This window comes from Macaca thibetana, chromosome 4 (assembly GCF_024542745.1).
Source record: "Macaca thibetana thibetana isolate TM-01 chromosome 4, ASM2454274v1, whole genome shotgun sequence".
Lineage (NCBI taxonomy): Eukaryota > Metazoa > Chordata > Mammalia > Primates > Cercopithecidae > Macaca > Macaca thibetana.
The window spans coordinates 27,854,424-27,881,709 of NC_065581.1; the positions used below are offsets into that span (position 1 = coordinate 27,854,424).

At 40.7% G+C, this 27,286-nt stretch overlaps 2 protein-coding genes across 13 annotated transcripts; one reads left to right on the forward strand and one right to left on the reverse strand.

The window, feature by feature from the left end:
• Positions 1-1,253: 1,253 nt before the first annotated feature.
• On the reverse strand, positions 1,254-27,051 carry LOC126953752 (uncharacterized). Of its 11 annotated transcripts, XR_007725346.1 has the most exons (6): positions 26,708-26,793; positions 21,617-21,673; positions 19,220-19,317; positions 12,770-12,896; positions 10,190-10,350; positions 1,254-6,867 (listed from the first exon to the last, which is right to left on the reverse strand). XR_007725346.1 is itself a non-coding variant. In XM_050789370.1 (3 exons), the coding sequence occupies exons 1-3, from the start codon at positions 27,049-27,051 to the stop codon at positions 10,224-10,226; spliced, it is 528 nt and encodes a 175-aa protein (XP_050645327.1). In that variant the 3' UTR covers positions 10,190-10,223. The 11 variants fall into 11 exon arrangements, 4 of the variants coding, with proteins under 4 accessions (XP_050645327.1, XP_050645328.1, XP_050645329.1 ...); XR_007725343.1 differs by having other exon boundaries at positions 1,254-10,350; XR_007725341.1 differs by lacking the exons at positions 1,254-6,867; positions 10,190-10,350 and adding an exon at positions 11,119-12,326.
• Positions 15,001-19,625, forward strand: ZSCAN16 (zinc finger and SCAN domain containing 16). Of its 2 annotated transcripts, none has more exons than XM_050789364.1 (3): positions 15,001-15,477; positions 16,340-16,478; positions 18,972-19,625. In XM_050789364.1, exons 1-3 carry the CDS (start codon positions 15,001-15,003, stop codon positions 19,490-19,492), a joined length of 1,137 nt encoding a protein of 378 aa, XP_050645321.1. In that variant the 3' UTR covers positions 19,493-19,625. The 2 variants fall into 2 exon arrangements, with proteins under 2 accessions (XP_050645321.1, XP_050645322.1); XM_050789365.1 differs by having other exon boundaries at positions 18,914-19,064.
• Positions 27,052-27,286: the final 235 nt, after the last annotated feature.

Consider the following 27,286-nt stretch of genomic DNA (forward strand, 5'->3'; position numbering starts at 1 on the left):
ACTGTTGTTTCTACATAAATGAATCAGGACTTGTAGAGGACCGGGTCCAACAGTTACGCAAGTTAAGCACTGAAGTAAAAACACGGCAGTTTGCTTCAGCTGCAGACCAATGGTGGAATTCCTCTATGTTTTCTCTGTTAGCCCCCTTCCTTGGACCCCTGCTAAGTCTACTATTTCTGCTTACCGTAGGACCTTGTGTTGTTAACAGAATTTTACAATTTGTTAGGGAGAGATTTGACACCGTACAACTCATGGTCCTCAGAGCCCAATACCAACCTGTAAACTCTGAAACAGAATCAGACCTATAAGACCCAAGATTGGCTCTAAAGATACCTGAAAAAAAGGGGGGAATGAAAGGAGCTGGGCACATTCCTCAGCCCCGGGCTCAAAACTCCCTGAGCCTAGCACAAACACATCCCATCCTCCCATCCCACCACCATATATCTCTCAAACTCCCTGAGCTCAGTACAAACACCACCTGGAAAGTCTCCGATAAGGAGACAGCCGTTCAAGGTTACTGAAAGCGCAGGAGCCAAAAGAATTTCTTTGTTCCCCTACAACTTTCGGGCTATAAAAAGCAAACGCTTGCATTGTTCGGGGCCCTCTTGTATACTGTGTAAAGGAGGGACCAAGTTCGAACTTGTAGTAAAGATCCTTGCCGCTTGGCTTTGACTCTGGACTCTGGTGGTCTTCTTTGGGGAACAAACAGTCTGGGCATAACAATATCACAAATATCATCAACGTAGTCACAGGCTTCCAGATGGCTTCACATGGTTCTTGGCCACAGGGTACTGTCTTGCTCTGTGCATGTTAAGGTACTTGTGTATGTGGGTACCTGTCTGTTCCACCTAGCCTTTGGCACCATGCAGTGTGGTGGTGCCAGTCCCTCCTCTCATGGAGCACTTGTAGTTCTCCAGGTTCCCCTGGTGACAAGACTTCAGTCATTTTTTAAGACCAGGAGCCCAGCAGGCCCAGAGCTTCAGCTATAGCCACCATTCTGTGTTTTTGCTTCCTTTCTGGTACACAGAAATGTTTATCTTGTTGGGTTTTTTTCCTTTTCCTTTTTTTTTTTTTTTAGCACAGATGTGTTTACAGATTTTTAATTTTTATCTATTACTTTTTGTATTTGGAGGTGAATTATGAATTCTGTGGGGAAAAGAAAGAGAGATCAGCCTGTTACTGTGTCTATATAGAAAGAAGTAGACGTAAGAGACTCCATTTTGTTCTGTATTTGAGATGCTGTTAATCTGTGACCCTACCCCCAACCTTGTCCTTGCAAGAGACATGTGCTGTCGTGACTCAAGGTTTAAAGGATTTTGGCCTGTGCAGGGTGTGCTTTGTTAAACAAGTGCCTGAAGGCAGCTTGCTGGTTAAAAGTCATCACCATTCTCTTAATCTCAACTACCCAGGGACACATATACTGCCAAAGGTGGCAGGGACCTCTGCCTAGGAAAGCTAGGTATTGTCCACGGTTTCTCCCCATGTGATAGTCTGAAATATGACCTCGTGGGAAGGGAAAGACCTGATCGTCCCCCAGCCTGACACCCGTGAAGGGTCTGTGCTGAGGAGGACTAGTACAAGAGGAAAGAAGGCCTCTTGGCGGTTGAGATAGAGAAAAGCATCTCTCTCCTGCCCGTCCCTGAGCAATGGAACATCTCGGTGTAAAACCTGATTGTATGTTGTGTTTACTGAGAAAGAAAACTGCCTTAGGGCGAAATGTGGGACTTGCTAGCGCAATGCCGCTCTTTATGCACTAAAAAGGTTTATGAAGATGTTTGCATATGCTTATCAAGGCACAGCATTTTTCCTTAAACTTATGTCACAGAGATCTTTATTCATACGTCTTACTGCTGACCACCTCCCTACAATGATCCTATTATCCTGCCACTTCCCTTTTTCTAAGATAGTAAAGATAATCAGCAATAAATACTAAGGGAACTCAGAGACTGGGGCCCGTGTGGGTCCTCTGTATGCTGAGCGCTGGTCTCCTGGGCCCACTTTTTCTTTCTCTATACTTGGTCTCTGTGTCTCATTTCTTTTCTCAAGTCTCTTGTTCCACCTAACGAGAAACGCCCACAGGTGTGGAGGGGCAGGCCACCCCTTCAAACTCACTGTGCCATCTTGACTGGAAATACACCATTTTCCTCAACCTCTTTTATTCAGTTACTAATTGAGTTTCTATGTTGTGCTTCTTTTTTATAATAATCCATATATTTTCTTCTGATGCTAATATGGATTTTAGTTACTATATCTGTAGTAGTCTTTTGGATGCCATCTATGATAGTCACTTTTTTATCTGCTAATGGTTCTAAAAGACTATGTTCTTTTATAAATGTGTATCTGTGCAATTTGCTTTCAGATTCTGCACACAGATATATTTCAGGTAGCTCTATGGTTTGAACCTGTCCCCCAGAGTTCACATGCTGGAAACTCAATCCCCAGTGCAACAGTGTTGAGAGGTGAGATATTCAGGAGGTGACTAGGTTATGAGGGCTCTGCCCTCATGAAAAGATTAATGTCTTTATTGTGGGAGTGGGTTAGTTATCATGGGAGTAGGTTCCTAATAAAAGGATGAGTTTGGTGTGTTTTTTCCTCCAACACCTCTTTCCCCTTTTCTTTCTCTCTCTTCCCCTCCATCTTCTGACTAGGATGACACTGCAGGAAGGCCCTCACCAGATGTCAGCATCTTGATCTTGGACCTTCGAGCCTCCAGAAGTCAGGAAATAAATTTCTGTTCTTTATAAATTACCTCGTCTATGTATTCTGTTATAGCAGCACAAAATGGACCAAGACAGGTAGCTGTAACATAAAGTTTTAAAGTACCCAAAGACTTTAAGATAACCTTAAATAGCCACTAACAGTGAGGGGTTTTTAAGCAGTGTGGCAAGCTGGTATGGTGAGATTATTGCAGGCTCTGGTGTAAAACGAGGCCCCCAGAGAAGGTTGATCTCACTGTTGGCAATGTGCTTTCTCAGCTCTGCCTCATCCCTTGTTCCTGCCCTTCACAGAAGTTCCAAGACCCAGATGAGAGTCATTTTTCTCAGACAGATTGCTTAGTGAACTTTATTCCTCATCCACATTCTCAAAGATTTGAATTCACTGTCTCACCATGGCTCCTTCTCTTCTTCATCCGAGTCTGTTTAGTCAACACATTTTAGTACAATGAATCCCACTGCCTCTGCCTAGAGTTAGCTGTGACTTGTCCGTGTCCTAGTGCTTCAGCTGTCTTCATGATTTTTTTTTTTTTCCATTTAATGTTCCTTATCCACTCAAAACACTGCTTTTCTCTGTGTTCTTCCTATGTAGTTACAAATTCTCCCCTTTACTCTGGGTCCTAAAAATAGGATTAAGTTCAAGCAAATATGCCTTGGGTATGAAAATCTCATGTTTTCAAAAACTATAGATTACTGAGGATATGGCCACATCTCCTGCCCTGAAGAAATGAGGGTATTGAGACCCTGCTCAGAGGAACCTCTCCAGAAAATATAGGCAGAGGAATTATAGGAACATGGATCCCCTGGGCAAAGACAGATGCAGGTTGAGGGTCTGTTAAAGAACCTTCTCTCTATTAGTGACTGTTAGCCTGGGAAGTCTGAAATGACCCAAAGAATGCAGTTTCAAGCTTGACAGATCCCCAGTGTTCTCTACAAAAAAAGTAGTGAGGTCTTTAGGGACCAAAGTAATTTCTGTTCTATTCCCGTGATAACATCTTGTTTTGTCTAAGGTGCCTAATCTGTTTGTTCTGCACATGGGAAATGGGATACTTCCCTGTGCTCTGATTCCCTGACTTTTTCGGTATTCCCAGAGGCCTTCAGGGCAACCTGCACAGAACTATTTCATGGCACTCACGGGTTACCTGCCACTGTTGACTTCCTGTCTCTCTTTTTACTTTTCTCTACTCAACTTCCGGCCTTTCCTGGTGAACATATTTTTATCTTAGATCTCTTCTGTTGTTTACTGTGCTTGCTCACTGGATCATGATTATCATTCCTCCCTACTTTTCTCCATTCTTTTCTTCAATCATGCCTTCAAAGTTCTGTCCATCCTCTCTTCCATTGCCATCCCCAATTTCCTCCTCAAATGTTTTAAAACCATTTTGTTGGTATATTTAAGCCATTTACTTCTAGTATATGATTTTAGTTCCTGTATACCCCAGTGACATTTGGATGCTCTACTTTTTATTTCAGATTATGTTATCAGAATCAATAATATAGAACTGATTCAAGGGCAGGAACTTACTGTAGATATGGAATCCCAAGAAAATTTGCCTGGCAAAATCAATGGAAAGGCTTCTGAATGAGGAGAAACCCAAGAACATGAAGGATGGACAGAAATATATCAGAGAGCCGAGCGCAGTGGCTTGTAATCCCACCACTCCAGGCAGAGATGGGCGGATCACCTGAGGTCAGGAGTTTGAGATCAGCCTGGCCAACATGGTGAAACCCCGTCTCTACTAATACAAAAATTAGCCAGGTGTGGTGGTGCAAGCCTGTAATCCTAGCTACTTGGGAGGCTGAGAGGAGAATCACTTGAACCTAGGAGCTGGAGGTTGCAGTGAACTGAGATCGCGCCACTGCACTCCAGCCTGGGCGACAGAGCGAGACTCCGTCTTTAAAAAAAAAAAAAAAAAGCAAAGTAGTATATCAGAGAAACACAATCAACTGAGAGAAAATATAAGTGTGATGAATGTGGGAAAACATTCACTCAAAACTCAAGCCTCATTGGACATAAAAGAATCTGTACCGTAAGACACGCTGTTCATGTATGTAATGTATGTATCAAAACTTTTACTCAGAGCTCACAACTTACTGACCATCAGTAAATTTTAGTTTAGCCAAATAAAACCCTATCAGTGTGATGAGTGTGAAAGTCTTTTATTACAGTTCATATCTTATTCAGCATTGAAGGACCCACACAGGAGAAACATTTCCAATGTAGTGAGTGTGGGAAAGTTTTTCATGACAGCTCAGATGTTATTTGACACCAGAGAACTCACACAGAAGAGAAACCATACCAGTGTAATGACTGTGGGAAATCCTCTCTGAGCTCATATCTGAGACAACATCAGAGTTTATACTGAAGAGAAGCCATAGCAGTGTAGTGAGTGAGGGAAAAGCTTTAGCTAGTGCTTGGGCCTCTTCTGTCACAAGAAAATCCACAGTGGAGAGAAACCATATGAATGGGACAAGCATGGAAAGGCCTTCAGATACAGTTCAGCTCTTGTTAGACACCAGCGAATCCATGGTAGAGAGAAGCCCTATGAGTGTGATGTGTGTGGGAAAGCTTTCAGTAACAGCTCACATCTTTTGGGACACCGAAGAACCCATACTGGAGAAAAGCCCTGCAAATGTGGTGCATATGGAAAACTTTTCCAGCGGAGCTTACACCTCATTTTACATCAGCAAATCCACACTGAAAAGAATCCCCGGTGATGTCAAGCGTGGTGCAACATTGTTCATCTACGCTCATTCCTGTGGAACATCAAAAAAGCCCAACTAGAAAAAGATGCCACCAATACAGTCTTGTAGGGAACTCTGCAATCACTATTGCAATTTCAGCAGTCATTTAAAAATACAGCCAGGCATGGTGGCTCAGGCGTGTAATCCCAGTAGTTTGGGAGGTGAAGGTGGGGGATCACTTGAGACCAGGAGTTCAAGACCAGCCTGGGCAACATAGAAAAATTACATATAACAAAAAATTACATACAACATACAAAAAATTTAAAAATTAGCTGGACATAGTGGTGCATGCCTGTAGTTCCAGCTACTCAGGAGTCTGAGGCAGGAGGACTGCTTGAGCTCAGGAGTTCAAGGCAGCAATGAGCTATAATTACACCACCATACTCCAGCATGAACAATAGAGCAAGACTCTGTCCCAGAAAAAAGGAAAGAAAATATATGTGAAGGCTGAAATGGGCAAGCACCTGCAGGCTTGCTAAACAAGGCTTTCTGATTCTCTGCCATTAGGCACATCCCCTGATAAACTGGGACTCTGCAGGGGCTTATTCCATACTCTCAAAATGTCTCTAAAGCAAGTGGCTCAGGAAATCTAAAAATTCTATTAGACATATACTGGAGGTTTTAGCAATTACTACTGTTCTCTTTCCCCTTCCCTTTTTCTCCTCTTCTATTTGCTTTCTTTGAAGTTGGAGTAATAATCTTCTCTAGAGTGTGAAATTAGAACATCTGATCTACATAAAAAAGCCCTGTATTTTTTTAACTTGATAAAATACTATAGCTTTTTACTTACTTACCCTAAAAGCATTGTGAAATACAAAAGCCATTTTGTGATATTAGAGTGAATTATTATTTACACAGGTAGGATGGTTCAGTGAGGGTAAAACAAGATTCATCATACCAATTCCCAGTAACCTTTCACATCTTAGAGAAGGCAAACAGTCCAAGTGGGCTGTATTTGGCCTGCACAGGCATTTCCTCCCAATGCAGTATTTTTAAAAATATTTAAAACTATTACCATTATTTAAAAATCTGGAGATTTCACATAAAATCTAACTTTCCAGATACTTTTACAAAAATGCATGACGTGACTACATTAGACACCACATTCCCACATGGCAGCAGTTGACGAGCTGATTCATTCTACTCTCACCTAGAACACAAAGTACTAAAAATACTGCATTGGGTGGGGAAATGCCTGTGCAGGCCAAGTACAGCCCATTTGGACTGTTTGCCATCTTTAAGATGTGAAAGGTTACTGGGAATTTGCGTGACGAATCTTGTTTTACCCTCACTGAACCATCCTACCTGTGTAAATAATAATTCATTCTAATAATTCATTCAAATTCATTCTACTCTCCAGTTGGACACGGTCCTCACTGCCACACAGCTTCTGTTGCTTTATACTGTCCTGTGGGGAAAAGAGAGATCAGCCTCTTACTGTGTCTATATAGAAAGAAGTAGACATTAAGAGACTCCATTTTGTTCTGTATTTGAGATGCTGTTAATCTGTGACCCTACCCCCAACCTTGACCTTGCAAGAGACATGTGCTGTGGTGACTCAAGGTTTAATGGCTTTTGGGCTGTGCAGGATGTGTCTTTGTTAAACAAGTGCCTGAAGGCAGCTTGCTGGTTAAAAATCCTGCCCGTCCCTAGGCAATGAAACATCTCGGTGTATGCTCTGTTTACTGAGATAGGAGAAAACTGCCTTAAGGCATAAGGTGGGACTCGCTGGCGCAATGCTGCTAAAAGGTTTATGGAGATGTTTGCATATGTGTACCAAGGCACAGTATTTTCTTTTGAACTTATTCATGTCACAGAGATCTTTATCCATATGTCTTACTGCTAATTTTCTCCCTAAAATGATCCTATTGTCCTGCCACTCCCTTATCTTTAAGATGGTAAAGATAATTATCAATAAATACTAAGGGAACTCAGAGACTGGGCTGGCCGTGGGTCCTCTGTAAGCTGAGCGCCGGTCCCCTGGGCCCACTTTTTCTTTCTCTATACTTTGTCTCTGTGTCTCATTTCTTTTCTCAAGTCTCTGGTTCCCCCTAAGGAGAAACACCCACAGGTGTGGAGGGGCAGGCCACCCCTTCACTGTCCCCTTCATTCACCCATTTAAACTGTGTGCCCTAAGGATTTCTTACTGAGGCTTCAAAGACTGTAGATGCTTTACCACCCAAACAGCTTCACTTTCATTAGTTTTATATATTAGCCTTCCAATTAAATTTTTCTATGAAGAATAGGTTTTCTGCTAACAAATCTGAAGATTTAGATTAAAAATTTTAAATATATTCTTTGATCACCTGAAGTTAGAGGAAAGCCACTTCGAAATCTTATTTGGATAGAATTTGTAGGTAATCTATGGGAAGTCAACTATAATAGCTTCTAGGAGACTCCTTAAAGACTAGTTCTTTGGGTAAGATAAAAAACACATGAAGGGGGTCAACATTAAGTGTAATAGTGAAAAAACACCGGGCCAAAAGCAGGTATTAAACTGAGGAGAGAATCATTTACATTTGAAGTATTTAGTATTAGGAGCAGTTGTGGGAAAAATGGTAGAATGGGGCCAAAGTGGGAAAATGGAGAGGTAGGCTGAAAAAAGCAGCGAAGAATAAGGGAAGGATGGGAATAAACTCTATGAGCAAAGGAAAGTGAAGAGAAATTAGGAGGGGGGAAGGGAAAAAGTGGTTAAAAAGGACAAGGACATGACAAAAACAAACTAAAAAGAGGAAATGGAAGCCAAGCTAGTGAAAGTATAGTAGGGGAGAACGCAGCAACCTTTAGAGAAATGTGAGATGGAAGCTGAAGGTCTCTGGAGGTAGGAGTACTTTATGTTCTTTTTATCACTGACTTCAGAGTAATAATCAACCTTTTATTTCCAAGCCATGTAAGCCAAATGCCTTATATGAAGGATCCTAACCCAAATCTAAATTTACTACTATTCCTTGAGGGCCACTCAGGATCCTTGCCCTGTGTTAGTCTCTGAGTGTTGACACAGGATACCTCTCCTGTCTACCACTCTAGGCCCCAATTTGTTGAATCCTGCTCAGCCTAGATGCCACTTCAGCAAAAAAGGTTCTCCTGAGGAGCAAAAATATATGCTTGGCTTCTCCAGAGGCATCCAGAGTGCTCCTTTGTGGGAAGAAGTTTGTCTATTCCCCCTCTCCACCCTGCAACAGTATTTTCTGAGATAATAATACTCATTCTGAATTAAATAAATGATACATGCAAAAGGAAAAGCCCTTATAAAGTATAGCAATAGTAGCTGCCATTTGTTGAGCACTTACTGTGGTTCAGACATTGTACCAAGCACCTTATATATTTAATGTAAACTTTCCAATTCTTCTTTTAGGTTCTATATATTTTCTTAAACAATGTATAGACAAATTATTCTTATGAAAAGTTTATAATAAAATGACAAGTTTTTATTACATTAAAATGTCAAGTAGCGGGCCGGGCATGGTGTCTTACACCTGTAATCCCAGCACTTTGGGAGGCTGAGGCGGGTGGATCACAAGGTCAAGAGATTGTACCATCCTGGCCAACATGGTGAAACCCTGTCTCTACTAAAAATTCAAAAATTAGCTGGGCATGGTGGTGTGCGCCTATAGTCCCAGCTACTCGGGAGGCTGAGGGAGGAGAATCACTTGAGCTTGGGAGGAAGAGGCTGCAGTGAGCTGAGGTAGCGCCACTGCACTCCAGCCTTGGGAAAGAGCGAGACTCCGTCTCAAAAAAAAAAAAAAAGTCAAGCAGCATAGCCGTGCTTGTGTTCTTTTCATCACTGAATATATTACATAATATAATCACAACTATGTAAAATATTTAAAATATTAAAAATTGAAAGGAAATTACAACAAACTCAACTGTATTTGGGTAATTAGGTAATTAGATTTCCCCTTTTTTCTTCCAATTTCTGTATATTCCAAATGGAAAAGTTAGAAAGAATTCATCACACACATGTAAATGCTTTTGAAAAATTAAAATGCTACAGAATTATCTGAGTCCAGAGATTATTCTTTCATAACATTTTCAATTATTGTCTTTAGGGTAGGGTTCGTTTATTTAGATTTGTCCACTTCTCAAATGAATTTTGGAACTAATATTTTTTCCCAGAAAATCACTAATTTCATTGAGATTTTAAAAAATGTTAGCAGGCTATTTTCCTCTGCTATTTGTGATTTATAATGTTTAAATGTTTTCTCTCAATTGGATTTACCATAGGCTTGTTAACAAAGATTTTATTTTTGTATTTATTTATTAATGTCACTATTTTTCTATTTTCTATTTTCTAATCAATTTTCTTCTGCTTTTACTTTATTTTTTTCTAGCTTTTTCCTTGGGGGCAGGGGAGGCTTTCTCCTTTTTGTAATTCCTTGAGTTGGATGCTTAGTTCATTTATTTTCTTTCTTTTTTCTATAACGAAAGCAAGTGAGAATATACATCTACCAAGTACTGTTATTTTTTAAATAGTCCACTGTAGGGATTTGTGTGTGGCAGGGGTGAGAAGGTTGGGGCTTTCTGTTTTTGTAGTTTTGGAAGATACAGGGGCAGGAGAGGAAGGTCCTGCTTGTCATATACCAGACTGTATACTTAGACTAATGAAGACGTCAGAGAGGCTTTATCCTAGTACAGGAAGAATACACCTAAGCTGAGGATAGAGCCAGGATTTTAACAAGATCTGCGACAATGATTGGAATCCTCCTTTTGTCTGGTGTTCAGCCACCCACGTTACCACAGCAGGTGCTCCAAGGTGCTAGCCAGTTAATTCTCCGAAGTTGGATGATGAGCCAGGGGCATATTTGAATATTCTGGGCTATTTAGGAAGTTCAGGAAGGTTGACCTGTGGCAGGTGTCATCCAGAAAGCAGGCTGGGCTTGTGCTTAAAAACCTGATGAGATAATTTAATTCAGTAAGATATTTAAAATAAAGAGAGCAAAGGGGAACTAAAGGGGAAGCAGGAAATTACTAAGCATTGTCTGGATTTTTTATCTGTTCAGTTGCCTATGAGGGACATGTTATGTCACAGTCAAGGGAAAAAGGGACTTTGGCTTTTGATCATGTACTTCTAATGGAAAGAAATGCAGGGGTTATACTTTTTCTAAAATTTTCTTTCCAGAGTGGAGAGTGTTCTAAAGTTTATTTGAAAATTATTTATATCTACACTTTCTAAATGTTTCACACAAATTTATTTGCTCACTTATATTTACTGTTTAAAAGCACAGGGAATTTGAATCTGATTTTCATCTTAAAGGAATTATACCCTTTTACAAGGCATAATTCCTTTAAGATGAAAGGTATATATCTACAAAAGGTATATATCTACGGAAGGATATACATTTCACAAAAAAAAAAAAATTGTCAAACTAGATGCTGGGGACATTTATTCTTTTTAATAAATTTATGTGAATTCATTACTTATCTTTGACTTGTCAAACAAAGAATTTCAGAGGAGGAAAATAGATATTGATGAAATTCTCCATCAATTTGTAGGTTGTGGAGAATAAATGGGTTTTTAAGAACAATTATCTTTTCCCATTTCCCAGTAGCAAATCTTCATAAGAAATTGAAATATTCCAGAAATATACAATGTATAAAATGCAAGTTATCCTTAAGATTACCCCCAACTGATACTCACGGTGAATTTTATTTATTTATTTATTTATTTATTTATTTATTTTACTTTATTTTGTTTTTCTTGAGACAGAGTCTCACTCCGTCACCAGGCTGGAGTGCGGTGGCATGATCTCCGCTTACTGCAACTTCCACCTCCTGGGTTCAAGTGATTCTCCTGCCTAAGCCTCCTGAGTAGCTGGGACTATCAGGCACATGCCACCACGCCCAGCTAATTTTTGTATTCTCAGTAGAGACGGGATTTCACCATGTTGGCCAGGATGGTCTCGATCTCTTGACCTCGTGATCTGCCTGCCTTGGCCTCCCAAAGTGCTAGGATTACAGGTGTGAGCCACCGTGCCTGGCCAACATTTTTAAGATAATAATTTTCACAAAAACAATCATACCATATCTTTTGTAACTTTTTATTTTACTCAATATACCTTTGGCATCTCTTAGTTTCTAAAAACTGGGTGGTATTTTAATGAATAGACATATAGAAATTTAAATTCCAAATATTAGGCATTCGAGTTTCCCAATTTAAATAAACAGTGCTTCTTTGTACATACGTTCAAACATTTAAGTAAGCATTTCTATATAGATAAATCCAGGAAGCTAAGTTTTGAATCAAGGGGTATGGACAACTTCTCACCTTCTAAATAAGTCTTACCTTCTAAAAATGTACAACTAAGTATGCCCGTATATCCATACACTTCCTAACACTGAATATTATAAATTGTTTGTCTTTAGCAATCTGAAAGATTTTTAAACATCTTTCTTGTTTTATTTAAATTCTTATTAGTGAATCTTTTCATATTCATTATTCTTAGTTTTGTGTTCTATAAATGTCATCTGAGTTCGTGTGAAGAGAGTCCACCAGGCTTTGTGTGAGCAATAAGGCTGTTTATTTCACTTGGGTGCAAGTGGGCTGAGTCCAAAAGGAGAGTCAGCAAAGGGAGATAGGGATGGGGCAGTGTTACAGGATTTGGGTAGATAGTGGGAAATTACAGTTAAACGTGGTTATCTCTTGTGGGCAGAGGCGGGGGTCACAAGGTGCAGGGTGGGGAGATCATGAGACTCATTGTCGGGGGTGGGGGGAATGTCACAAGGTCGATTGATTAGTTGGGGTGGGGCAGGAACAAATTACAATGGTGGAATGTCATCTTTTGTGGTTCTGCAGTTGCTCCAGGTCATCTGGATGTATACTTGCTGGTCACAGGGGTTATGATGGCTTTGTATCATATTGTCAGAGGCCTGACAATAAATGCATGCAGGTTAAGTACTTTGTCTATTTTTCTATTGGCTTGTTCATATTTTTATTTTTTGGTAAGATAAAAGGTCTTTGTATATAAGGAAAATCAGCTGTGTCTTTTAGATGTGTGGCATATTTTACTTTTAATTTATATTTTATTTTTACTTTTTTCATTCAAATATTTTAATTTTACAAGACCAGTTTCATTTATCTTTTCCTCCATGGCCTTTTCAGTTTTATGTCTTTAGGGTTTTGCGTTATTCTTAAAAAGCCCCTTCCCAGTCCAGTTTTCCAACCTGTCTCCCTGCTTCTGCCCTTGCCCAACCCCTTCACATTCAAGTCTACTGTTAACATAGCAGCCAAAATAATAATTTCAATACCCAAGTTTAATCATGTTACTTCTCTACTCAGAAATCTCGAATGAGCCATGCTGTGTAGCTCACACCTGTAGTTCCAGCTAGTCAGGAGGCTGAGGCAAGAGGATCACTTGAGCCCAGGAGTTTCAGGCTGCAGTGAGCTATGATCACACCACTCACTGCACTCCAGTCTGGGTGACAGAATGAGACCCATCACTTAAAAAAAAAGGAAAAGGAAAGAAAAGAGAAAAGAAAATGAACTTTCAGTAGCTTAGCATTTTATCATTTTAGAGTAAAAATACCCTTGCACTCACCGAAGGTTCTCACTCTCTCTCCACCCAATGCTCTTTTGCTCACTCAGCTCCAGAAAAACAAGTATCCTTCCTTTGCCCAAATTACTTAAAACATACCTCACTCCAGGCTTTTGCATTTGTTATCCCTCTCCCTGAAACATCTTTATCCCTGATGGCCCATTCCCTCAGCTCCCTCAATCTTTGCTCAAATGTCAATTTACTAGTCAGGTCCTCCATGAATATCCTATTTAAACTGTATCACTTCATTCTCACCCCAAATTCCCTATTTCCTTTATTTTCTCCTTAGCACTAATATTCACCATCTATACACTATATTTTTTTTGGTTTATTGCCTGCCTTGCCACCACACACACACATACACACACACACACGATTATAAATTCCATGAAAGAAAGGGCATTGTTTTGCTCAAAATTAGTTCCAGCTTCCACAATAGTGCCTGGCATAGTAGGTAAATCAATATTTGTGGAAGAAACGGGAAGAGGGAGGAAAAAACTAAGAGCATTTTTCAACCATCAGTTTAGCAAAGATCAAAATATTTTATAACACTGTGTTGACAAGTATAGGTAAATAAGAATATTGCTAGTAGATTCTATGATTGGTGATTTGGCATTAACAAAAGTACAAATTTCCCTCTTCTATGCTGTAGTAACTCCCTTTCTAGAAATGCAGACTATGGATATATCCTTACACATGAAAAATGTGAGTTCACGGTAAGTTATTGCAGCAATGTTTGAAAAAGAAAAATTGGAAACAACCTCATGGCCACCAATGGGGTACTTTATTAATATATTACGGCACATAATACACAGTTGAATACTGTGCAGTTGTTTAAAAAGACCAAGATCAAGGAAACAGTTATGTACAGTCTTTACCAAGATCACTTGGTAAAAAGAAAAATAAGAAAGTTACAGAAATGCTACTCTTTATGCAGAGGGGAAAAAGCGCAGACAATCTATAACGGTGTAATGTATCTATGGAAGGATATACAAGTCACGAAAAATACTGTCAAACTAGACGCTGGGGGACATTTACTTTTTTTAATAAATGTATGTGAATGCATTACTTATCCATATTACTTATTTAATAATTAAACCGGAAAACATTTTTAAAAAGTAGAAATAAGACTTGCTTGCAGGCCCCGCAATCCCATCAATACGAGGTGTAGAACCCGGGTCCTCCACTGCCTAGGGCTGAGGAGGCAAGCCCTAAAGCTGCCACAGAGGCGAAGCTTCCTAGAGCGGCCCGGAAGTGCCCGGCTGAAGCGGCCGGGCGCTGATTGGTGTCTTTAAGTCTAGTCTTTGTTCGGGGCTGTCCAAAGGACGCTAGCTATTGCACCTGTTCCTCCCCGCGCGTAAGGTGAGTGTCTCCCGGCTCCCAGGTGGAGAAAAGGGGACAAGGCGCAGCTGTGGTCAGCAGCAACACCCTCCCCACACCTCCCTGTCGCGGGTAGAGTGTAATACTCCTCTCCCTCCCTCCGTCCCCCAACAGATCTACGGGAGAGGAGTTGGCCCGACCTTCTGGGAGAGGACGGGTGGAAGGGGGACACTGGTTGCGGGTTCCTTTGCAGAGGCATCTGATTCCCTTCCAGGGCTGGCACACATATCCTATAACCAGTGAATCCTGGGGACACAAATGGCCCATGCATCTCATAGTAACAGAATGAAGAGCCTTTTAACAAAGCAGTTAATAATACTTGGTGTTTATTTAGTGCTTACTAGTGCCTGCTGCCATGCCAGAGACATTGCATACGTTCTCATGTAATCTATGTATCAACCCTGTAACACACATGAGAATTGTACATGAGGATCTGTAGTTCTAGTCCAAATAAATAACTTCCCAAGTTACACAATAGAGCACAGATTCAAACCATGTCCCTGCGTCACTGTTTATTGTTTTGTTTTGTTGTTTTCAGCTTCCTATAAGACTGTTTTCTCTGATTGACTTCTGGTGGCTTGGCTTCATTATGATGTGTTTATGTTCACAGCAATTTTTGTAATTTCTCTATGGTAACAACTTTTTATGCCTTAGGAGTGTCTCTGAGGCAGGATTCTAAGAGATTCTCTTTGACTCAATCTCTCCCGACAGAGCCCAGAATGACCACAGCCCTGGAACCTGAGGAACGAAAAGGACTTCCGATAATTAAGGCAGAAGACCATTACTGGGGACAGGATTCCAGCTCACCAAAGTGCAGTCCTCACAGGAGGGAACTCTGTAGACAGCACTTCAGGAAGCTCTGCTATCAGGATGCACCTGGACCCCGTGAAGCTCTTACCCAGCTGTGGGAGCTCTGCCGTCAGTGGTTGAGGCCAGAATGCCACACCAAGGAGCAGATTTTAGACCTGCTGGTGCTAGAACAGTTCCTGAGCATTCTTCCTAAAGACCTGCAAGCATGGGTGCAGGCACACCATCCAGAGACTGGAGAGGAGGCAGTGACTGTGCTGGAGGATCTGGAGAGAGAGCTTGATGAACCTGGAAAGCAGGTGTGAAGGGGCAGTCATCTGGCTGTGAGTGATAAGGGCATATGGACGGAGCCAAAGCAAAAGGCATATGAAAAAACATCTCAAAATATTTATACTCTAAAGAACAAGGCATAGGAAAGGACCTGACTACCTATGTCAAATAATTAAAGTGTGGCTGGGTAAAGAGAAAAAGAGTCACTAGACTGATTCTATGCCTGTTTGGAAGGCTAAGATCAATGGGAAGTTACCAAAAGGCAATCAGGTATTAGAGGAAAAGAAATAATTTTCTGCCATTCATAGATACCCATAAATAAAATAGGCTACCCCATAAGAAACTCCCTTTCCATATAGGTATTCAAGCGGAGATTCAAGTAGATGTCAAGGATATTGCAGAATAGACCTGTCCAACAGAAATGTAATGAAAGCTGTATATGTATTTAAATTTTCTAGTAGCCACATTAAAAAAACAAAAACAGGTGAAATATATTTTTAACCCACGATATTTATCTCATTTGTACTAGCCATATTTTAAGTACTCAGTGACCACATTTTGCTAGTGACTACCATATCAGACAGAATGGTTATAGAAGAAATGCTCCCATTTGCTGGAAGTTGGGCTAGATGATTTTTAAGCTACCTTCCAAATCCCAGTGCTCTGATCCTGGACTTCTGCAGATCAATGAAAGAAGAGACACTGAATTTTACTCTCTAGTGTCCTCAATTGTAGAGATTAGCCTCTGTTCCTTTTCCTAGCCATTATTGCCATTTACAATGAAATGAGACTTTGTCCCCCCTTCCTATGTCCCTGGCAGATGTTTCATTTGATTATCTGAAGTTACTTAAGTTTCCATAAAGTTCACCTTACACACCTTATTTTCCCTAGGTCCCAGGCAATTCAGAGAGACAGGACATACTCATGGACAAGTTGGCCCCCTTGGGAAGGCCATATGAATCACTGACTGTCCAGCTCCATCCCAAGAAGACCCAACTGGAGCAGGAAGCTGGGAAACCACAAAGGAATGGTAAGCAGGAACAGCTCTAAGTATATGAGGGAAGAGGTGCTTCCTTCGGTGAGACGAGAACTTTCTCCTTTTAAAGATTCCCTGCTTGTCCTCCACCTCACTGTGGATAATTTTCTCCTGTTATTACCCTTGCTCCATGATAGAGTTATATTTTAGTTTCTCACTGGACAAAAAAAGCTGTTATTTGGCCCAAGGGATGAGGATGGAGTTTATTTAATATCCTTATAATTCTGCTGTTATCTAATGATTCTAGTTCCAAATCTCCCTAAATTTCCATTTTGAGACAGGAGAACTTATGGCACCCTGTATTGGTCAGCGAGGCCTGCCATACAAAATATCATAGACTTATGGGTGGCTTAACAATAGAAATTTATTTTCTCACAGTTCTGGAGGCTGGAAGTCCAAGAAGAAGATGCTTACAGGGTTAGTTTCTAGTGAGGCTTCTCTCCTGGGCTTGCAGACTTCTTGCTGTGTCTTCACATGGCCTTTCTCTGTACACACACACTCCTGGTGTCTCTTCCCCTTGTAAGGACACTAGTACTACTGGATTAGGGTCCTACCCTTATGAATTCATTCAACCTTAATTACTTCATTAAAGGCCCTATTACCATATACAGTAATGTTTGAAAGGGGTTAAGGCTTCAATGTGTGAATTTGTGGAGGAAGACAAGTCAATCCATAACACATTCCCATGATGAAAGAAGTAGGGAAAAGAGACAATGATCAGTCAGTACAGCAAAGTTTCTTGTTTTTATCTGCATGTCAAATTAACTGGGTTTGGTCCCCCATCCCAGCTCCCTAATTACAAACGAGGGTGTCTAGTGTATCCCCCAGGCTACATTAAAAAGCAGGTGAATTTTAAATTCCAGTTTGTCCAAACCCTACCTTTTTCAGTGCTTACCGCCCTTTCTCTAGAGGCTCTCATGTCTAATAATGCCTCTCCGGGTAGTTCCTTTTACTCCAGCCTATTTTGTATTCTTACTACTTAAGTTTTACCAATATAGTTCTCCCATTTTGTAGGATCCCTACCCAATGATTTGTCTAATCTGAAAGATTATTTTGAGCGAAGATGTTCCTAGCTGCTATCTGGAAAGGATGACATTTAATTATATGTAACATAAAGAAGCATTTAAGTGCTTTAACTCTAGGAGTGGAGTACTGGTTAGTTTGACTTTAGAAGTGAGATTGAGAACCTCCTATCTGTTCTTTTTTATTTTTATTTTATTTTATTTTATTTTAGAAGAGAGGTCTCACTATGTTTCCCAGGCTTGTCTCAAACTCCTGGGCTCAAGTGATCCTCCCACCTTAGTTTCCCAAGTGCTAGGATTATAAGCGTGAGTCACTGTGCCTAGCTCAACCCATCTTTTGATTCATTCATCTTTCATTGAGCATTTACTAAGTAGCAGCTGTATGCCAGGCACTATACTAAAATAAATGTAAGGAATACAAAGGTAAGACACTTACATTACTTCTCTTCAAGAAGCAGAAGAGTGAGCACTTACAATAGCATAATAATTACTGTACTAGAGATACACTGTGAACTGCAAAGAGCATAGCTATCCCTAAGGTGCACCTGCAAAAGTATCACAGAGTAGGCTTGCTTGAGCTGAGAAGGTCATGTGGGAACTGAAAGGGGGTGACATTTTAGGCAAAGAAACAGAGAAAAAAGCATCAGAGAATAATATTCTAAGAATAGCAACTGCTCTGAGTTTGATTCTGATAAGGAGTCATCTGTGGGAGGGAAAATCAGCAATCTGTGTTTTAATAAACCATCCAGCTGATTCTGATGCACAGTAAGGTTAGAAACCACTAAGCTAGGATTTAGACAGGAGGCGATAACAGCAAGAACATCAGTTTCAGGAAAAAAATATTTTATCCAGCATATACACTGACTATCCATTGTCATTTCCTATTCCTTTTCATTCCTCTGTTTACCCTGACCTGCATGTTGTCACCCTGCTTCCAGCTAATTATTATCCTTCAAACACACGCCTCTCCTTGGATGGTTCCTATTCACTATATTCCTTTCAGACCCCAAATCCTATTATCCTCTCCATTCACTTTTACTTGATTTTACTTGCCACCTATGTTTCAGGCCCCTGCATGTTTCTCCCAAACTTTTACCTCCATCCCCATCTCTGTTCTCCAGTCTCTCTAATTATCCTTGGCATATCTATAGTCCTCTCATTTATCCTTCTTCCCTTATACAGTATTGCTAGCTTATCTTTTGAGCTCTATTTTTGCCTTTTCTTCTTAATCTACTCTCAAACAACTTCTTCTGCTTATATCTTCCTTATTTCTTCCCTCCATTGTGACTCTGTGCTATGATGATACCAAAAATAAGATGGTACCAAATATTTGATATGTGTGTTGTTATGTTGACTTTCATTATTTTATAACACATTTATAACATTTACATGTTCTTTCTTCCATAGGCTGTTTGCTTCTCAAACATACAATAGGACCCGTTTGTGTACTGTTTGTTTGTTACAGGTGATAAAACTAGGACTAAGAATGAAGAGTTGTTCCAGAAGGAAGATATGCCCAAAGACAAGGAATTCCTTGGGGAGATAAATGACAGACTGAACAAAGATACTCCTCAGCATCCTAAGTCCAAAGATATTATGGAAAATGAGGGCAGATCAGAATGGCAACAGAGGGAAAGAAGACGATATAAATGTGATGAATGTGGGAAAAGTTTCAGTCATAGCTCAGACCTTAGTAAACACAGGAGAACTCACACTGGAGAGAAGCCGTATAAATGTGACGAGTGTGGAAAAGCCTTCATTCAGCGCTCACATCTCATTGGACATCATAGAGTACACACTGGAGTAAAACCCTATAAATGTAAAGAATGTGGGAAAGATTTCAGTGGGCGCACAGGTCTTATTCAACATCAGAGAATCCACACAGGTGAAAAACCCTATGAATGTGATGAGTGTGGAAGACCTTTCCGAGTAAGTTCAGCTCTTATTAGACATCAAAGAATTCACACAGCAAATAAACTCTACTAATATAGTAGTGATATCAAAAGTTCTTTAGACACTCAGGCCTAACTAGTTATCAGAGAATCTAATTTAGAAACCTTGAGTTTCCTCAGTGTGGTCAAAGCTTCAGTCATCATTAAATTTCTCTGGCACCAAAGAATCTACCTGAGTAAAATGTCCTTTTATTTCAAATTAGTTCAGTTTTGAGGGGGAATCAAGAATTCTTTCAGAAAGCTTTGTCCACTGACAACACTGGTCACCTGCAGTCCAAGATCAATGGTTCCTGGATGAAAGACAGTGAATTAATTCTGTCTCTGCTCTAGATCCTTTTAGTTGACCATTCACTGTCTGACTTTAGGCAAGACATACAGTTTTTCTCTGCCTTCATTTCCCCTTCTGTACAGATGATAATGGAAGCTCACCAGGTATGTTTTGACAAGTTAAAACAGATGAAAACTACTTTTGAGATTAACATATAAAACAATGCTAATTATTTGTTTTCCATCATTACTCATATAATATCCTAAATATCCCTTTTTTATCTTAAAATGGGGAGTATGATTATTTTTTGGAAATTTTTGTTTGCCAGTGATAAAGAATAAGCCATCAGAAGACAAGGCCAGCCTGGTCAACACAGCGAGACCCCACCTCTACAGAAAATTAAGAAAAATTAGCCAGGCATGGTGGCACACACCTGTAGTCCCACACAACTATTTAGGAGGCTGAGGTGGGAAGATCACTTGAACCCAGGAGTTCAAGGCTGTAGTGAGACGTGATTGCACCATTGCACTCCAGCCTAGGCAACAGCAAGACCTTATCTCAAAAAGAAGAAAAAAAAGGAGGCTGAGGAAAACAAAATGGAGGAGAAGGCAGTCTGTGATCATTAGGAGTTGCTGGGGAGAGGAAAGGATCTATAACTAGATAAATAACTTCTTTTCTGGATTTCAGGTTATTTTAAACTGAGGGAGATAGGAAGGGGTTGATCTAACTTGGTCCAGTTTGTCCAGATTGGTGGCCAGTACTCACATTAACTCAAATAAAATGGAAAATTCAGTTCCTCACATTTCAAGTGCTCATAGCTACATGTTAGTGGCCACTATATTGGATAGCACAGATACACACTTTTTTTGTCTTTTTTTCACCCAGGCTGGAGTGATCCTCTGTTCACTGCAAGCTCCACCTCCCGGGTTCAAGCGATTCTCCTGCCTCAGCCTCCTGAGTAGCTGAGATTACAGGCATGCACCACCATGCCTGGCTAATTTTTGTATTTTTAGCAGGATTTTGCCATGTTGGCCAGGCTGGTCTCAAACTCAAGTGATCTGCCCACCTCAGCCTCCCAAAGTGCTGGGATTAAAGGTGTGAGCCACCACACCTGGCCACATCACTAATTTGAGAATCTTATACCATGACAGGAATTGTGGCCGAAGGCCTTGCACATTCAAATTCACACCACCAATCAAACTGCCAAGAGCAGAACTCTGGTTCTTTGCTTAGTTCTAGGAATAATGATCACCAAAACAATCAGGAAAGAAGCGATCTAATCTCTTCAAATCTCTTGTTTTCAATTAAGAGATTTCAATTGAAGATATCTATTAAGAACACCTGCTTTATCGTTGTGTTTAAGATCAGGAAAACTACAAGAATCATTTTTATGTCTACAACTATAGGAACATGAATCTTTAAAAAATAATAATAATAAAGAGTTTAGCCTCATTGTCCAGGCTGGAGTACAGTGGCACAATCATACCTCACTGCAGCCTGGAACTCCTGGGCTCCAGCGATCCTCCCACCTCAGCCTTCCTAGAGTAGCTGGGACTACAAGCACACACCACCGTGTCTGGGTATTTTGTTTGTTTTAGAGATAGGGTCTGACTATGTTACTCAGGCTAGTATCGAATTCATGGCCTCAAACAATCCTCCCATCCTCCTCCCAAAGTGCTGGATATTACAGGCATGAACCACCATGCCCCGCCAAGAAAATGAATCTTGAGGTATTTCTCATAATGCCCTAAACATAAACTGAGCTTTTATGTCCCTTTAACATAATGGTCCTTTAAAAAAAATGTATATTTACTTTGAATATCTTACATCAACACATTTTTTAATGTCAGGTTTCACACGAATACTTGTTTTGTGACTTACTATAATTACCTGAGCAATATTTCAAAGAATTTGAAACAGTCAAAGAAAGGATTTTCTTTAATGGTCCTGAAAAGTAAAGTATGAAATATTTAATATTAGTATTAGAAACATCCTTATTTTAAAAATAAAGTTAGGTGCTTTCTGAATAATGGCTTTTCCCCTTTTACCTTTAATCTTTCTGAGAAACACTACAATGCTTAGAAAGTGTTCAGATCTTTAAAGGGGAAACTCATGTTTCTGATCTTATCCTTCCTTGAATTTAGGGAGGCTTCTGCAATGGTAAGAAAGATGATTTTGGCTACCCCAAGAGTAGATTTCCTAAAATTGGTAAACACATGACAGACTGATTTTCCTTTATCCTCTGTATCAGCAGTCCCCAACCTTTCTGGAACCAGGGACTGGTCTCGTGAAAGACAATTTTTCCAGGGACAGGGAAGTGGGTGTGGTTTCATTTATCATTAGATTCTCATAAGGAAAGTGCAACCTAGATCCCTCGCATGTGCAGTTCACGATAGGGTTTGCGACCCTGTGAGAATCTAATCCCACTGCTCATCTGACAGGAGGTAGAGCTCAGCTTTGCTTGCTCACTGGCCCCTCACCTCCTGATTTCCTGGCCATGGCGGGGACGTGGGGACTTCTGCTATATATGACAGAACATTCCATTCAGCTAGTAGTTTTGAATACGTATTATGTACAAAGAGCTATTCTAGTCTTAGAGTTCTGCACCCTTAAAGGCTGAGTGAAGAGCAGTCTGGAGCAGTATAACCATTCTACCCTTTTTAGATTTTTTTTTTTTTTTTTTTTTGAGACGGAGTCTCGCTCTGTCTCCCAGGCTGGAGTGCAGTGGCCGGATCTCAGCTCACTGCAAGCTCCGCCTCCCGGGTCCACGCCATTCTCCTGCCTCAGCCTCCCGAGTAGCTGGGACTACAGGCGCCCGCCACCTCACCTGGCTAGTTTTTTTTTTTTTTTTATTTTTTAGTAGAGACGGGGTTTCACCGTGTTAGCCAGGATGGTCTCGATCTCCTGACCTCATGATCCACCCGTCTCGGCCTCCCAAAGTGCTGGGATTACAGGCTTGAGCCACCGCGCCCGGCCCCTTTTTAGATTTTATGTTGATTCCAAATTGCCACCACAGTGCCCACCACAGGTTTGGTCTAATGTTAATCAGAAGGGTAACGGTAAGAGTCAGGGAGGGACAGAAAGACATGGGGCCAGAGACAGCCTAGCATGATGTAGGTAAGAGAAGAACAGTCAGTGGGATCTAGGATAATTGCAGGCAAAAGGCAAAAGAGGCATGAGGTCAAAGGAAATCGAAGTAGTTGCTGGTACTATGGAGACGCAGGCAGTGTCTTAGTAAGCATGTAGAAACCCACAGAAGAAACGGGTGAGAGTGCAACCAGTTGGAAATAACACAGCTCAATCAAGCCACATTTCTTGGAAGAGGAGGTGTAATATTTTGGACACTGTATCAGTTCTAGAAGAGAGCCATCCCGAATGGACAGCACCTGGTCTGAAAAAAAAAAAAAAAAAAAAAAAAAAAAAACCCTGAACATCGAAAGCAGTTCCTCAGAGAGTTGTGTCGAAAGCAAATGTGTTGTTGTTCTTCATATCTTTCTGGAGGGTTTTTTTTTTTTTTTTCTGGGGGAGGAGTCAAGAATTTATATTTTGTAGTTTCATGGACTAACAAGACAGTAATTACAACAGACAGCTATAGGGATTATGGGGGACAGCTCTCTCAGACACAGATGGGATAGTAGTGAACTGGCAGTTCTAAGTGAGGGTGTCAACAGGTATGAATGGAACAAATAGATGAGTGTTGAGGGAGGGTTTATAGGAGGTGTCAGTGGGTATTGATGAAAAGGGGGAAAACGAGGAGAAAGGGATGAAAAGAGAATAATTTTAAAAGGAGGGCAAGGGCATAGGGAGAGGAACAACTATAAAACAAGGGATGGAGATAGGAAAGATAGACAAGTGATTCTAATATATTGGCATCAATCATTGTTGGAGACAGTGGATCATCTGATACAAGCTATATAAAGGTAAAAAGACTAGCTCCTGATCCCAAGTGCTTTGAGTCTTATGTGTACAGCACACACTATATTAGCTTTATTAAATGGTCTACATTCTTATCCTGAGGATGAAATTATTTTATTATAGTCTCATCACAAAATCCATCAACAGTGGAAACAAATGGAAACGGAAATGCTTCAAAACAACCTGTTTTTCCCATCATACTATTACAAGGGAGTTAGGCTGAGGTTTTAAAAGAGTAGGTATCTCAGTCTTTCTTACTCAGATCCTCTAGAGCAAGGTTTCTCAACCTTGAGAAACTATTTCTATTGACATTCTGGGCCAGACAATTGTTTGATGTCAGGGGCTGTCCTCTGCACTGTAGGATGTTTAGCAGTATCCCTGGCCTCTACCCACTAGATGTTACTAGTACTTCCACTTGTGATATCCAAAAATGTCTCCAGGCAATTTGGTGGGCAGGCTGAGTGAGGCAAATGTCCCCTGAGAGGCAAAATCACCCCCAGTTGAGAACCCCTGAACTATAGGAAAATAATCAGATTTCTATGACTGTTCCACATCATATACAATAAAATTCTACTTAGAAATGCTACATGTGGCCGGGCACGGTGGCTCACACCTGTAATCCCAACACTTTGGGAGGCCGAGGTAGGTGGATCATCTGAGGTTGGGAGTTCCAGACCACCCTGACCATCATGGAGAAACCTCGTCTCTACTAAAAATACAAAATTAGCTGGGCATGGTGGCGCATGCCTGTAATCCCAGCTACTCAGGAGGCTGAGGCAGGAGAATGGCTTGAACCCGGGAGGCAGAGGTTGCAGTGAGCCGAGATCATCGTGCCATTGCACTCCAGCCTGGGCAACAACAGCAGAAACAAAAGGAAGGGAAAGGGGAAGGGAAAAGGAAAGGAGGGAAAGAAGGAAATGAAAGAGAGGAGGGAAAGAAAGGAGGGAAAGGAAGGAAAGAGAAGAAAGAAATGCTACATGTGACCAGCACTACTGGACCATTTTCCTACCCCAGAAAATTATTCCCAACATATCTAAAATCAGTGCAGCAATGATGCTAAAAAGTAGTCTACTTTAGAAAGCCTTACCTTATTTACTAGTGAGGACTAGTAATGTGACTTCAGTGTGACTTGCATAAAGAGCTTACACTGCATTTTTGCAGACCTTCCCCTTCCCTCCTTGCCACACTTCTGGTGCAATTTTCTTCTTTGCCCCTTGACCCAAACATGAACATAGACATTTTATCCTTGATCTAAATCTGTACTGTCCAGTGTAGTAGCCACGAAGTACATTCGGCTCTGCAACTGAGGAACTAAATTTATAATTTTAATTAAACTTTAAAACTCATAATTCACTAGGTAACTTTTAAGTATGTTTGAAATAATTTGGATATGTGAATCTATTTTTTCCATTTTAAATTTTATGTAATCTCAGTATAAATTATTTATGAAAATGTAATATGTGAATTGAGATGTCCAATAAGTATAAACACACTGGCTTTCAAAAAATGGAATACAGGATATTAATAATTTTTATAATGATTAGATGTTGATATAGTAATATTTTGGATATGATGGTTTAAACTAAAGATAATTTCACCTGCCTTTTTGCATTTTAATATGGCTATTAATAAGAAAGTTTTAAATTACATAGGTGAATCCTATTATCTTCCTATTTATTAGACAGAACTGACCTTCAGTTCTGCAGAAGACCATTCCACACAAAGGAGAGAGGTAATGCAAAGTCTCTGATTAGGAATGAATTTGGTGTGTTACAGGAACTGAAAAAGGTCACGTGTTGAAAGCACTGGATTAAGGGGAAGGTCACACAAGATTAGGTTAGAGAGGTGAGCAGGGGCCGGGATGTGTGTTCTAAACGTGATGGGGAACTACTAGAAGGGAGGAACATAATCCAATGTTTGTTTTTAAAAGATCATTCTGGCTCCTTAAAGAGGCAAGAATGAGAAAATAGCAGAAGTAAGGAAATCAGTCCAGAGGCTACTGTAGTAACCCAAGTGAGAGAAGGTGGTGGCATGGACCATGGGTTCCCAGTGGGTATAAAGAGAAACAAACAGATTTAAGATACATTTTGGAGATGAAAATATAATCTTGCTCATTGTTGTAGATTCCTAAATTCTGCTTGAAAAGATGTCTCTGTATTAGGTTAAACAAATGAAATCCCTTGTTTTTGTGGGTCAAAATGGTTAAATACCAGAAAGGTAAAATGATTTAACCTAACAGAAACAAATAATGACAGAGAAGAATCAGAGGCATGAAACTGGAGAGGGGACATTGAAATGGGGCTTATTTATTAAAATGAAAATTTTTATTGTTCTCTTCTCCTTAAATCTCTCTGTGGAAGGCACCCTTGTCAAAAAAAAAAAAAAAAAGGGAGAGAAAAAGAAAAAACAAACAAAAACAAACAAACAAAAAACCCTTTGTTTAAAGACAAATTGCCAACAAACCCGATGAGATTCAGAACACTGCTGCAATAACGTATCTCTGTAGAAACTTATACTTTCATCTGGACAGCAAATTTCCTAAGCTGATAAAACCAGGTTATCAACGAAAGGCGAGAGTACAGAATTTAAAGGAAGAATGCCTGAGTATGAATCTTTGTTCTGCCAGTTACTAGTTATATGACCTTGGCTAATACACTTATTTTCTCTGAAACTCAGGTTCCCCATCTGTAAAACAGTATTATAATGATATCTACCTCATAAAGTAGGAATTAAATGAGTGACCAAATGTGAAAGGTTTAGAAGAGTGATTGGCCCATAATGTTATAAAAGTCTTAGTCCCTAACAGCGCACTTAGATCTTTTTGTTAGCCTTAAATTCAGCATTTTCTTCCTATCAAAGCTGCTTAAATCAGTTAACTGACATTTGATCTTCATGGACTCATTGTATTGTTGCTGTTGTGTGTATTTTTAAATAATACTCGTAATCTTAACAATTAGCATAATTTTGAACCGCTCCCTAATACTTAACCCCAATCCCAAACCGGACGGTCGAGCCTATCCACCGGCAGAGAACACCACCCAACCTCGCTCTCACTCTGACACTCACCGGCCAGACCTTTTCTTCCGTCCGTTTTCTGCCTCTGGCCCAGGGCCCAGCTCACGTAGCGTTTTCGTGGGCTGCTTGGGAACCGTTAGCAACCGGAAGTGGCTAGAGGTCGCGAGAGACCTGAAAAAGGGGGCCCGTCTTTCCCAGCCGCCTAAACACTTGGGTTCCGGCCTGGAAGGAGGCCCAGGGCTCCCACAAGGAGAAATTAGGGACCTATTTGGATGGATCCGAAGAAACACTGTCTGGCATCTGATTTGAAAGAGGCTCGCCGCAGCTGGGCCCTTTTCGCAAAGTAGGCCCACTGCAGACCTGTGGGAACCTCCGGGATGCCTGGGGACCCGCATCTGCCGCTACCCGCAATTTCCTATCCCGACCCTCTCTGCAGTTGTCGACCCCAGCCTGAGACTTTGAGCGTGGGGTCCCGCAAACCCTGGCACCGAGGGGGCCGAAGCCGAGCGATCTTGGGGTAGAAGAGTGGTCCTATAGAGCTGCCGCTTCGGGAGAGCCCCCAGTCGACCGCTGATGGGGAATGGGGGATTTTACTGTTTTAGTGCAGCCCGCCCCCGGAGAAAGGCGGGC

Excerpts from the sequence above, each read along its gene's own strand:
- ZSCAN16 (XM_050789364.1), top strand. The coding sequence starts at position 15,001 with ATGGTAACAACTTTTTATGCCTTAGGAGTGTCTCTGAGGCAGGATTCT. Across the intron at positions 15,478-16,339 it reads TTGATGAACCTGGAAAGCAG|GTCCCAGGCAATTCAGAGAG; the intron begins GTGTGAAGGGGC and ends TATTTTCCCTAG. Across the intron at positions 16,479-18,971 it reads TGGGAAACCACAAAGGAATG|GTGATAAAACTAGGACTAAG; the intron begins GTAAGCAGGAAC and ends TGTTTGTTACAG.
- LOC126953752 (XM_050789370.1), bottom strand. The coding sequence starts at position 27,051 with ATGCGGGTCCCCAGGCATCCCGGAGGTTCCCACAGGTCTGCAGTGGGC. Across the intron at positions 21,674-26,707 it reads CGGAAGAAAAGGTCTGGCCG|GACCATTAAAGAAAATCCTT; the intron begins GTGAGTGTCAGA and ends TTTACTTTTCAG. Across the intron at positions 10,351-21,616 it reads TTCTTTGAAATATTGCTCAG|GTTTTTAAGCACAAGCCCAG; the intron begins GTAATTATAGTA and ends TTATCTCATCAG.